At 53.1% G+C, this 12,857-nt stretch overlaps 2 protein-coding genes across 2 annotated transcripts; one reads left to right on the top strand and one right to left on the bottom strand.

The window, feature by feature from the left end:
• The first annotated feature begins 50 nt into the window (after nt 1-50).
• QC764_701840 (uncharacterized protein) lies at nt 51-10,465 on the top strand. Its single transcript, XM_062949846.1, has 6 exons — nt 51-1,099; nt 1,653-2,481; nt 2,540-5,391; nt 5,448-9,435; nt 9,494-9,553; nt 9,627-10,465. Exons 2-6 carry the CDS (start codon nt 1,749-1,751, stop codon nt 9,716-9,718), a joined length of 7,725 nt encoding a protein of 2,574 aa, XP_062796117.1. The 5' UTR covers nt 51-1,099; nt 1,653-1,748; the 3' UTR covers nt 9,719-10,465.
• Nucleotides 10,466-10,601: 136 nt separating this feature from the next.
• Nucleotides 10,602-12,645, bottom strand: QC764_701850 (uncharacterized protein; the record flags this gene model as incomplete). Its single annotated transcript, XM_062949847.1, has 2 exons — nt 10,602-11,910; nt 11,963-12,645. 2 exons carry the CDS (start codon nt 12,643-12,645, stop codon nt 10,713-10,715), a joined length of 1,881 nt encoding a protein of 626 aa, XP_062796116.1. The 3' UTR covers nt 10,602-10,712.
• Nucleotides 12,646-12,857: the final 212 nt, after the last annotated feature.

Here is a 12,857-nt window from a genome sequence, read left to right as displayed (position 1 = left end):
GAATTGAGTTTACTTTTTTTTTTTGGCGGCGGCGGCGGCGGAGACAGAATGAAACTTTGGTTCCAACGAGCCGGGCCGAGCCAGCAGGTGTCAGCGAACGGCGGCGGCCCACAATTCTCAAGCTGATTTGCTTGGCAGATATCTTCCAGGTTGTCACTTGAACTCGGAAGCATCTCACAGAGGGGGCTGCATGCTGGGTTTGGTACTCCCTCAACGGATTCTTGCATGTGTCAATCTCAGTCAAGCAGTCATTTGAGCCCTCGTCTGCAAGATCCGAGAAGGACTTGAATGGGGCACGGATGAGTGGCAGGGCAACAAAGATGAAAGACAGCTGTTGACAAAGAAGATCCCGAGCCTTCTCTTCCAGAATGCAACCCTACAAGATACTACGTATCTAGGTACGCGTGTGCGTGTCGGAATGATTTAATAGATAGGCAGCTGAAGATCTCGAAGACAAAAAGGCAAAAAAAGAAATAAAAAGAAAATAACGAGCACAGCATAATAACTGACCTCTTCGATACGAATGGTTGATAAAAAGCCGTAGCTAAGTGTTCTTCCAGCACCGTGGAGTTGATGACGTACGCACAAACAGCTGGAGTGCCGGGGCTGTGGATGCTTCCATTTGGCGCGGAAAGCTACCTAGCTTCTCAAGTACCAGCTGGGAGAAGAGCAGCTCGTAGCAGCCTCCCATTGCTCTCAAACCCTCAACAATAATCATACATGGAAGCTCTTTTACCTGCCTGGTATAGATCTGCATCCCAGTTGAAGAACAGCTGAAAAAAGAAGGCTGCGTCTTTCTCGAAGCCGTCACTAAATACAGAGGTCTGCCCCACTCTGCCCCGCCTTGTCCCCCAGGTCCGCTTAGTGTAGGTTCGCTGCCCCACATCCGATAACTTCGATTCACTCTTGCAAAAGAAAGACTGGAAGAGTACCCACGGGCCAGTCTCGCCATCCCTCATCCATCGAGCATCGGCATCGTCCAGATTGTCCAGTACAGCATCCGATCAGCTCCCGTTCATCTGGCCATAGCTCTCTCTCCCTCACACATGTACTCCGGCCATCCATCATCATCATTCGTCAGGTCCTGACTGGAATCAAGGTGAGTCCCGTCTTGTCTTTGCGCTCAGTTTTCCATGCTGGCTAGGTGCTCTGCTGCTCCGTCAGTCCCAGCCCGCCTGTCTGCCTGTTCGGCGCTAGCCCTGTAGCCTAGCCAGCTCTCCACCGAGGGTCTCCCGCTCGCTTGTCGCTTCACAGTCCAGGTCCCGTTTACCACTTACATCAGACCTCCCCCAAAGCTCAACCCCCCCTCCCCCACACCTACCTTCCAGCACCACCAAAAAAATCGGCACGCTTTTCTGCAACGCGGTTAAGTTGGCCGTGAAAGCCAGACAAACAAGCCCTTTTTTGCTGAATTGTTTGAGCTTCAGACAAGGTTCTGCTTGGCTCAAGGCATATCTGCCCTGGCCTGCTCACGTTCGCTTACCGCCACCAAAGCCATCTCAGAGCTTCCGCTCTTTGGAAGCTCTGGTTTTCTTTTTCTTCTGCTCCCTAATTGCCCGTGCACCCACCACCACCAACACCACCACATATAGCACACATAGAGCGATCCGCCCGCCCCCACCTAGCAAACCACCACATGCTAACACGTCAAGCCCTGAACAGCTGCCGCCGGGTCTCCTCGAGCGCAGCTCCCTCCGTAGTGGAGCCCAAGCAGCAGCTTTACCAGGTATTTACTTTGCACAAGCCAGATGGCTGGAGCTCTGCAACCAGAAGACTCGCGAGATCGTGCCGTCTCTTCTGAGCCCTGCTCGACCCGCCCCAATCCCTTCGACGACAGCGATATCTCGTCACGGAAACGTCGCCGTACCTCTCTCAACAGTGTTTCCCGAAGCCGGTCGGTAGATACGATAATATCGTCTCCGCCCTCGCCTGCTGCCGGTGAGGTCCCGGCAGCTGCTCTGAAGAGTGACTCGGCCATGAAGGTCGACTCTGACCCTACCATTTCCACAATACCTACCACCCCCGAGCAGAAGCCCCTCGACCTCGATGCCGAGCCTCCTTCAGCATTGACATCTAGGCACGTCACAATCAACGTGAGGACTCCTTCGCGTCTACCCGGAGCTTCTCCAGACTCCCCGTTATCACCATCCTTCAGGGCAGCCACCCCTGCCTCGCCCACCAATGTCGTCAAGCTGAGCATTGAGGATTCGGAGCTTGACATGGCCCAGGAGGATGCTGCGCAGGATACCCCGGTGTCGTCGGCGTCGGGACACAGCAGTCCGCCAGTTGAGGTGATAGCGATACCACCAGATGAGGACGATGATTTTGAGGATGGCGGGTCTATCGCCATTCTGGATGGAAACGAGCAAGACCCCATCGGCGTCGATTCATACCAAGATCCCACTTTGAATTTCCCTTGTCGCGAAGACCATGATTCGTGGCTAGATGCGGTGACCAAAGCCACGAACTACTTTGCAAATCGTAAGTCTTACCGAGCACAGCAGTTGGCTTCAAGTCAAGTACTAAACACCATTGCCAGACATCCAAATAGCCCAAAAGCTCCAGGAGTTCATTGAAGACTATTTGGTCTTTGCAGAGAACTCCTCGCACAAGAGATTTGTGATATCGTTCCTTCAACATCTGGATCTGTGGCTGAACTTGCCTGACATTGTCTGCGTCATGGTAGGCCGTGTTTACCCGCCGCAAAAGGAATTTCGAGCCGAAATCTTTCAGTTCTACAAGTGGTTCGCCAAGTTGACCGCCTTCTTCGTCAAGAAGGATGCTTATGACTTCGAGAAGATCGTGGCGGACGAGCAAGGAATTCGGCTCCGTGAGCCCATCACACCAGCCTACGTATCCGCCCTTGCAGCACTGGTACGGAAAAGAGGACAAGAGAATTATCAGCGCGCCGAGGACGAGTTTTACACCGAACTGCAGCAGGTCATTGGCTGCTTCCAGAGCTACAACACAACACCGGGCGGCACTCTCACCCATGTGTTGAACCTGGCCAAGGCGGAGGTAGAGCTCATCCCCCAATACCCGAAGCTTGCGGATCATGTCACCAATCTGAGCTCGCTCGCCACGGCCGTCCTGGGCCGCTGTTTCTTCGTGCACAGTCACGATAGCCCGCAGGCGGCTCATCGTGCCAGAGCCCTCATTGCTCGCGGCTACCACTTCTTTCTTCACATGTCAACATCTCTGTCCACCTTTGTGGACAAGGGACCGAATCACTTCTCGCCCGAAAATGCTGCCACTCTCCTCGCGGCTCTCACAGAGATCTACCAGATTGCTCTTCACGTCGACGATGTTGTTCCTCACGAGATCATTGCCAATTTCCGACGAACACACCCGATGCTTGCCACCTCGCACCTGCCTGAAGCCATAGCGCACCTCTGGAAGTTCAATATCTTTGTCAGGCTTATCAAATCCGGCCAAATGCAACTCCGCGTCATGGCTGCCCATCACATGTGCAACGACTTGATCGGCATGTACAAGAAATATCACGAGCAAGGAGAGACGCCAAACATGACAACGATGCGTTTTTACGGGGAGTACCTCCTTCAAACTGGCTTGGTTAAGTACCTACTAGGGCCAACATGCCACCCAGAGATTGCAGCCGAAAGTCATAACATCATCGGCTTCCTCGTGGTATCACGCACTTACAGCAACGAGCATACGGACACCTGGTGGCACACTGTCACGACCACACAAGACACCCGGATATCAGATGCCTTGATTCTCATGTCTACTCGGTACACGCACCTGTTACCGTACGACGTGCTGCTACATCTCTGCGAGAAGCTCAACACAGTCCCTGCCGATTCCTTTACAGAACCGATGCGGCTGCTGTTGCTGGGTATTCTTCAGCAGCTCATGGAGAAGACCCGCGAGCACCGCACGATTCCAGACCCACCTCCCTACGAGCTGTGTACGCGACTAATCAAGGAATCATCCTGTTTTGGCCCGCACTCGCCAGTGGCTCATCCCCTCCTGCAGGAGGCTGCTATAAAGAAGTTTCGTGAGCTTTTAACACACGGACACGGCCCCACGATCGATATTCGGCGGGCCATCGTCATGGACTGCTTGAATGATATTGCCCATCCAACCTGGTCAGCCATCGGAAGCTTATGGGTGCTGCATCTTATGGCACGGAATCAAATTCAACAAAATTTCATATTGCTGGCCCAGGAGAATGACCTTCCGAGGCTCTTGGTGGGGGAGCTTGAAGCTGCTATTCCGGCAGCTCATGCCGCAGGATTCCCCGCCGTCCTCAGTGGAGCCCACAACCTGCCGCGGAGAGAGCTTCTTGGAGCCCTCATCAGGCACAAGAACGGACTCGTAACGAAAGAACTGGGACTCAAGCTATGGCAGCTCCTGGTGGGGCCTGGAGCATCCTGTCAACAAGACAGGGATGTCGCATGGGAGCTTCTCTTGAGTGCATCGGAGCAGACTCAAATTGAGAATCGGTTCACATCAACCTGCTTCACCGATTATCTTCCGACCCTGGAGCCCGAGTTCTTTTGCCAGGGCACTCTCGACTTCGTTCGTGCCAAAGTGTTGCCTCTGGTCAATGACCCCGGGAGCATTGTGCTCGATGATGAAGAGAGTGTTGATCATGCGGGAATCGAACTTTTGTGGCACATAGTTCTGACCGCGTTACCCAACAGCACCGTCGCCAAACATGCAATCCGCACACTTGTTCGGGATGTCTACATCGAGAGCAAGTCCATCCTAACATTTTCTTATTACCGTGCCAGGAAGGTGCACCTGGGCCTTGTCCGGCGGTGTCTGCGGCAGCTGTCAGGGGCTGCCTCAAGACTCAAGTCATTTGCAGAGAGCAGCATCGCTAGTGATGATGTCGATGCCATGGATGTCATGCCCTCGTATCAGGAGGTGCAGGAGCAAGACCTGATTTTTGTGCGTTCCCTGAGCGTTCTGCGAGAGTTTCATCGGCTTCATCAGGAAAAGCCTGCCTTCTGTGCCCCGGATTTGCAATCTCTGATTCTAGACCCGCCGCGAGACGTGGAGGGCGAGTCGGCCGAGCTCAAGTACCAGTCATTCGACGAAACCACCCAGACTCCCGTTCAGCCACTTAGCATTGGCAAGCTCAACACGACAGCGTCCCTTCTGGCTAGTATCCGCCAAGTAACAGGGTTCAACAATTACAGAATGTACTACCGCGGAGCTCCCTTTGTACCCACAGAAGACCAGATCTGCAAGTCTCTCGAAGATCTCCAGATTCACAACGGCCTCATCCTGGTCAAGAAGGATTCCGAGACAGTTGTGTCGGCAAGAGCCCGACCAGGTGCATCTGCGGTAGATGTCGAAATCCTCGGGCACTTTGAAGAGCTTTGGGGATACTTGTCTCTGGAGGAGAAGTTGGCTCGTGAGGTAAGAGCCGGTCACCTAACTCGATGGAATAACTGCTAACCAACACGACCGTGTAGATCTACGTCTTCTTGGTAAAGCTACCTGCTGACGAAGGCATACTCAAGGCCATCGACACGCTTTCGCTTTCTTATCAAGATCTGTTCCCCGTGGGCCAATCCTTCAAGTCGCTCTATGCCGTGTACGCACTTCGAGAGTACCTGTCTGACCGTCGTAAACGTCTGAACGCGGCGAAATTCGATGCAGGTTGCGAGAATACGCACGAGTCACTTCGCATGTATGCAGACTCACTGACCCGGGTCATGTCGCTGGTTGTTCCCGCAATCTCACATGATGTGGCATCCCAGTGCCCGAGCCACGAGCTGCGGACCGAGTTGGAAACGGCTCTTTTGGACATGTTTGTGTCTCTTTCAACCGAACCGGAGCTACCAGAGGAAGCATCTCAGTACCTCGACGAGGCCTTGCTATTACGACTCTTGACAAATCTGGCCGCTGCGGTCTCGGGGTGTCCGCCCGCTCATGTGAGGAGATGCTTCCAGAGCATTCTTGAGGCTTGTTGTTTGAGCGAAGCCTTTATGGCTGCGTTCTGCGCCAAACCAGAAGTTCCCCCTCTGATCGAGAGAATGTTACTTCATGAACCTTGCTCGCCGGTCAGCAAGAAAACTGCCGCGCTCATCCGACAAAAGTGTGGGATGGAGGACTCATTCGAGGGTCATCCTGCCCGCACCAGAGCTACGGCTTTCAGGAAGCTGTTCTGGCCACTGGTATGCGGGCTTGTAGAACCTGCAGTCAGGAATCGGTCAATTGAGGTGCTCAACTTATGTCTGGACCTCTTCAGAGCAGTGAGGAGCGCACAGCCAGAGCTCCTCGAGGTTGGAAAGCTGTCGCGTCAGTGGTTTAACCTGTTGGCCGCATATGACACCACCGAGGATGTGACCAAGCCCCACGTCACCGATCAGGTGGCCAGTCTTCTTGTTCGGCTGGTGGACGCCTTGATCAACAGCTACACGGGCGCGCAGCGAAGGGAACTCCTCCCAGCAGAGCCGGAGATGGGGCTGGATCTGTTTTGGAAACACCTCTTCAATTCTATGGACGAGATACGAGACTATGTGTCTGGACCGCCGATTCTTACACCCCACACCCGAGCAAACCTGATGAGCATCATATTAGCCACACTTGATGCCCATCCAGGCGATCTACAAGGGATTCTCGATGCCATGCATGATTTAGTTCTTCTTCATCCCCGTAGCGATGAAGACTTATATCACTACGAATTACCCCAGCAGTTCGAGAGGGAAAAGGCTATACGGGCACCTTGTGGTTACCAGGGCCTCCGAAATCTCTCAAACACCTGCTATTTCAATTCGTTGTTTACACAGCTGTTCATGAACCACGAATTTCGAAGGTTTATGCTGGGCGCTAAAGTTAGGGATCCTCGCTACGCACAGGCTCTTCTTGTCCAGACGCAGAAAGTCTTTGCGCAAATGCAGGATAGCATCGCGCGCTCCTGCAACCCCGAGGAGTGCGTGGCCAGCATCAAGACATATGAGGATAGTCAGATTGATGTTGGCGTTCAAATGGATGTGGACGAGTTCTACAACCTGTTGTTTGATCGCTGGGAAGGACAGTTCTCTACACCAGAGGACAAGACCCGGTTCCGCTCGTTTTACGGTGGCCAACTTGTGCAGCAAGTCCGGTCTACAGAGTGTCCCCACATCTCTGAACGACTGGAACCCTTTTCGGCAATCCAATGCGACGTGAAAGGCAACAACTCTTTGGCTAAGAGCCTGGAGGCCTATGTCAAGGGTGAGGTCATGGAAGGAGACAACAAGTACAAGTGCTCAACCTGTGACCGTCATGTCAACGCCGTAAAGAGGGCCTGCCTAAAAGACATACCAGACAGCCTCATCTTCCACTTGAAGCGTTTTGACTTCAACCTGCGCTCCATGCAACGAAACAAGATCAATCAGCACTTTGAGTTTCCGGACAAGATCGATATGAGACCCTACACGATTGATCACCTCAGCAACCCCTCGGCCGAGGGCGAGGGACTCGAGGACGTCTTCGAGCTCGTGGGTGTCTTGGTTCACTCTGGAACAGCAGAATCGGGCCACTACTACTCGTATACCCGCGAGCGCCCAAGCAGCAGCGAGCAGCCGACTTGGATCGAATTCAACGACGATGTAGTGACGGCCTGGAACCCAGCGAACTTGGAACATGCCTGTTTCGGGGGTCCGGATTATTCGGTACAGTATCAGTCCAACGGCGTTCAGTACGACAAGCAATACAGCGCTTACATGCTGTTCTACGAGCGAGCATCATCTCTGGCAGCAAGTCAGCAAAAGTACCTTCAGCAAGCCAAGCTTTCGGTGCCACTTCGCGTGCCGGTGCCAGACCGCTTGGAGGGGTCCATCCATGAGCAAAACACGTTATTGCTCCGGAGGCATTGCTTGTTTGACCCATACCAAATCCAGTTTGTGATCTCGGCCCTGATACGCCTCAGGACGATCCAGCCGCTGTGTAGCGATGGCCATAGCCTGGAGACCACGGCTCTGTGGATGGCGATTGGGCACTTGGATCAGGTTGCGTCCCGCGTCAAGGACACTCCTCACTTCTCTGAACTTGCTGCCCGCATCCAAAACCTGGTTCAGAGCTGCGGGGGCTGCTCTCACCTTCTCATCAAGTACTTTGACGAGACTCCGGAGACTTTTAGGGTGATGCTCCAGAGAAATGTCGATCCTGATGTTCGCCAAGGCGTTGGCAACCTAGTGCTCCGAACCATTCAGACTGTCAAGGAGCAAATACCTTCGTTCTATTATGGGCCAGGAACAGAGGTTGGCGAAGATGACGCATCCGACGAGGGCGGATCTACGGACATTGAGACAATCCTGACGTTGATCAACCAGCTCTGGCTTCACTTCCACACCAACCTTCGATCATGGCCTGAAGTGTTCGGTTTCATGTTGGCTTTCGTGCAACTTGGTCCTAAAGAACTCGCGGGCTTCGTTGGACACGGCCACCTCGAGTCACTATTGTGGATTATAGCAGCCGATCCTGGCCTCGGCGACTTGCCACCACAGATTTACAGGATGGCCGGGGCAGTCTCTCGGAGACAACAGACTCGAGCGCCGTCCTACGAAGCCATCCTCGCTCTGCTGGACTACGTGCTCGCACGAGTGCCGATAACGGAGCCCCACGATAGGACCCGTTATGCTCGTCAACAAGCTGACTCGGGCTCGATGCTCACCATGACCAACGCCGAAGCCAAAGTCCTGTGGATGGAGTGGCCCAAGTACGGGTGCAATATCTTTGTGGATCGACTTATCCTGATTGGACAGAACGAAAAGGCCACCCACTCGATTCTCACAAATCTGATGAAGCAGAGTCTGCAGATGGAGGAAGCAATCTATAGGACGTTGCGTCAGGGGATCAGTGGCAGCACTTCGCATGGCACACTATCCGCACCCTATCTCAAGGTGGCTGGTCAGATCTTTCTTCGGTACGCCAGCGGATTCGGCATGGTCAACGACTTGATCCGCCATGTGACCCAGGAATGTAAAAGCCTGCAGACTGCAGAGGGCAAGGCGTTTTTGGATTTCCAGCGGATAGCATTTGATGGTCCGAGAGAGTGTTCGGGAGAGAACGAGGAAGATATCCATCTGATCGGTCTTGAGAACTTGGTGGAATGGGCCCCCAGCTTGCTTGGCTATTATGAACCGGCTGTCGGGGCAGAAGTCGAGCAGTTCTTGCAAGAGAGGCTTTTCACTCACCGCACCTATACTGTGCAAGCCGAGAACATCATATCCGAGGAGGATTCGGACGAAGATGAGGGCATGGGTATGGCTGAAAGGATGAACCAGACTGCCAGGGCACTTGGTCTGCAGTGTCTCTACTACCTACGCGACAACTATGTTATCCGAAATGCCGATGTCTCCCAGCATGTTGTCGCAAGCTTACAGCGAGTGATCACCAAGTGCAGGAAGTACTTCGACCTCGAAAACCCGGCTGAAGACAAGCAGGGCCAAGAGTTCACCGAGCTTAGCACGGGTGAGCATCGAGATGCCTGAGACCTGTTTAATTTATTAGACGCTAACAGCCAGCGCAGTGATCTTGGACTCGGTGACGAGACTTACAGTCGTCGAGGAGCTTGAGGAAGACGGCTCGGGTATGTACTACAGTGACTCATCCAGCATCGCCTCCAGCAACACGGCTGGCTGATGACCAAGCCTTATTTGCAGACTGGGAGAACTCATCGATCTGCTCTGGGCAGCTCGACAGCTTTGGCGTCTTTGCAGCAAACGCCGCACTGCAGGATGTGGACTTGCAGTGAAGATGGATGGATTCGCACGCTGACCCACGCCGGGTTGAAACTCGACCATCGAACTGAGGCCCCCCCCCGTTCTCTATGATGGATTGATTTACCTTTTTATTGTAATTATTTCTTTTTTTTTCTCCCTTGCGGCTTCTTTTGATGAAGAGTCGTCGTCAGCGAAAAGACGCCATTTTTTCTTCTCGTAGGAGAGGCCAAACGAAAGGACATGGTCAATAAGATCTCTCAACTTGAATTCAGCGCTCCTTGCGAGAATTTGTTTTTGTTTGGTGAAAGCGATGGCGTTTTTTAAGGGAGAAGAGCTCGCGCCTTGCACATGATGGGGGGTGAAAGGGGGGAAGAGGGTTTTGTTATTAAATCTGGCATCTCATCTAGGGGGTGAGTATTGGGAATGAACTCGGTTCTCTTTTTCTTATGGTCTGTCTTTGGGTTTTGGGTTCTGGGTTGGTGGGGGCGTTGGTTCTGTCAATGTATTCTCTTTTCTCTCCTAGACCTTTTGGTTTGAAAGGCTCAGCGAGGTTTTGTTTTTGGTATTCAAACAATGGGTTTATTATTTCATGGTTGGTGGTGACTGAAGGGCATTTTGGGGGGCGGCGGGAAGAAACACCCACCCACCCAGACCAGGAAAGAGCAAAGAATCACACGGGGGTTGGTTGGGGTTTAAGAGGGGGTTTTTTCTAGGTTTGGGTCTTTCCTGATACTCGGGGTCAGAATACCTAACTTCCATAGATTAAGAGATTGAGGAGGTTTTGTGAGAGATATCTTGAGCTGTACCGCTTACTGCCCTGTTGTTTTGCGGTGGTTGGTGGTGTAGATTGAAAACGACGGGTGGGTGGGTATGTATAAGCTCCAAATTCATTCACCTTGTGCTGTTGGAGAATGCATGATATTTTGTTGTCTGTCATACGGACAGGCGGGGCGGGTAAATAAGTAGGTGTGAATATATATATGTATATAAAAACTGAATCATCTCTCCAACCCGGTTGTTTATCACCTAAGTACAAGTCTCGACCCTGACCATCCTCTGCCTCTCCGCCACGACAGGGAACAAAAACCCCCACTCTCCTCTGGTGATGGGGCTGATGTCGTCGTAGCCGTTTGGTGTTAGAGGTCCGACTCTTTCCCTTTCTTCTGGTTCGTTATCACCTACCCCACCTGACCCTGACCCTGACCCGTCGGGTGAGAGCATGATCTCGTTGAGGGAAAAACTGGTTTTTGACCACTGGGCTGATGGGGGAGCGGAGCCGTTCTCCGGTTTGGCAGTAGTCAAAATGGTAGGAGGAGGGAACGATCTAACCGCGCTTTGGGGACGGGCGGTGTGCTCTTCTTCTTCTTCTTCTTCTTCTTCTTCTTCTTCTTTTTGTTCTGAGATGGGGGAGTGAGTTTCCTCCTCTCTTGGGGGCAAAGGGAGACGTTTCTCAAAGGTGGTTTGCAGTTTCAACTGCAACAACGCTGGGTTTCTCCCTGGTGGGGCGGGGAAAAGTTTAGGTGTTGTTGTCCTCCTTTCTTCCGGGATAGGGACAGGAGCTGGACGGACGGGAGATGGCAAAAGGATATCATGCGGGGAATTGGAAGGGTGAGAGCGGAGGGGGTCGATTCTGAGGACTGTCCTTTCTCGTTCTCTTGGTGGTGGTGGTGGTGGTTGGTGGTGATGATGATGGATGGAGGTGGTGCGGTACCATGCTTCTATCGCCTTGAGGTCAAACTTTTCGTCATCGTCAAGATCATCATCGTCTTCGGTTTCCGAGTCGGTCGGGGAGTTGAGCGTGAAAAGAATTTCTTTGTCTTCGGCTACTAATGGCCATGCTGCGCCGCTGGCATCTTTGGTGTCGTCTCTGATGACGTTGCTGCCGTAGGCACGCTCGTACATGCGGCAGACCTGGCTTAGGGAGTGGTCGCAGATGGGGTCGAGCCATCGGTAAGAGTTGAGGAGGATGCTCTTGAGTAGAGGACGCCGGCCGTTGGAGAGGAAGAGGCGGCGGAGCTCGTCGACGGCGTCTTCCAGACGGTAGGAGGAGCGGGTGCGGGCGTAGGCTTGGAAGGCTGTGCGGAAGGTGTAGAGGGAGTCGAGTGAGAGGAGATTGAGGTGGGATGAGGTGAAGAGGGGCTGGTTTTGTGAGAGCGAGAGGCGGATGAGATCTGGAGGGAGGGAGAGGGAAGAGGCTGAGACTGGTCGGGAGAGCCATTCGGATCTGATCTGGTGGTTAGCGATTGCGGGCGAAGATACCTTGAGGATCTACATACCCCAGCTTGAACTTCTTGGATGTCTTCTCAATTGTCTGAGACAAAAGTCTCTCATCTTTGGGGCTCAAAGGTTCAGCATGGATGAACCTCATGCCGGTCTGGTGTGCAACACTGGAATGCTCAACACTGTTGTCTGACATCACGGTGAAAGGCGTGGCAGGTGTCATGGGCACGCTGCTGCCGCCATAATGAGATGGACTACCTGGCCATCGGAACCGATTGCTGCTGGTGCTGGTGCTGGTAAAGGTCGAGTCGACCGAGGAGTAGGTGGAGCTGGAAATGGCAGAAGCCTCGCTGAAGGCAGGTGATACGGTGCCATCACTGAACCGATCCAAATGAATATGGACAATCCTCTCTCGTACACTTCCGTCACTCGTTGTGCTGTTGTTGAGCTTGACGAACTGCTTGAGCGCTTCCAATCTCGAGACAGGAGGCAGGGTAGGCCGCAATGCTGCTGTGTTGAGGACGTGCGAGCCTGGCGTAAAGGTCGGAGAGGTAACAATGGTGGATGTCGGCAGTTGGTAGTCGCGGCGAACAACAAGCAGTGTAATGTTGGCCCCCTTCTTAGCCAGTCTCTTCGACGCATAATCCAAGGCCTCGTTGACGTAGACCGGTAGGCTGTCGGCAATGGATGGGCCAGCCTCGAGAGGCGATGAGATCCGATTCCTCATGATAGGCGCCATGGTGTGCTTGTCTGCATATGTGCGTGTGGTGCAAGACGGTCTGTCGATCGGGCTCTTGTTCCTTCAAAGGTTGGTGGCTGACGAGGTTGAATCCTGAGAAGCAGCTCAATGAAGAGGATCCTCAGGAATATATTGGAGAATAAAGTGTCAACAGGATTTCTCACAGCACCTCAGATCTGATACCGATCGATTAATAGATGCGGCATGGGAAG

This window comes from Podospora pseudoanserina, assembly GCF_035222485.1.
Source record: "Podospora pseudoanserina strain CBS 124.78 chromosome 7 map unlocalized CBS124.78p_7.2, whole genome shotgun sequence".
In the NCBI taxonomy this organism is placed as follows: domain Eukaryota; kingdom Fungi; phylum Ascomycota; class Sordariomycetes; order Sordariales; family Podosporaceae; genus Podospora; species Podospora pseudoanserina.
The sequence above is the reverse complement of the archived record's forward strand: the minus strand, read 5'-3'. Positions and strand labels throughout refer to the sequence as shown.

Coding starts and splice junctions, on each gene's coding strand:
- QC764_701840 (XM_062949846.1), top strand. CDS start 1,749: ATGGCTGGAGCTCTGCAACCAGAAGACTCGCGAGATCGTGCCGTCTCT. Junction 2,482..2,539: donor CACGAACTACTTTGCAAATC/GTAAGTCTTACC, acceptor CACCATTGCCAG/ACATCCAAATAGCCCAAAAG. Junction 9,436..9,493: donor GTTCACCGAGCTTAGCACGG/GTGAGCATCGAG, acceptor CAGCCAGCGCAG/TGATCTTGGACTCGGTGACG.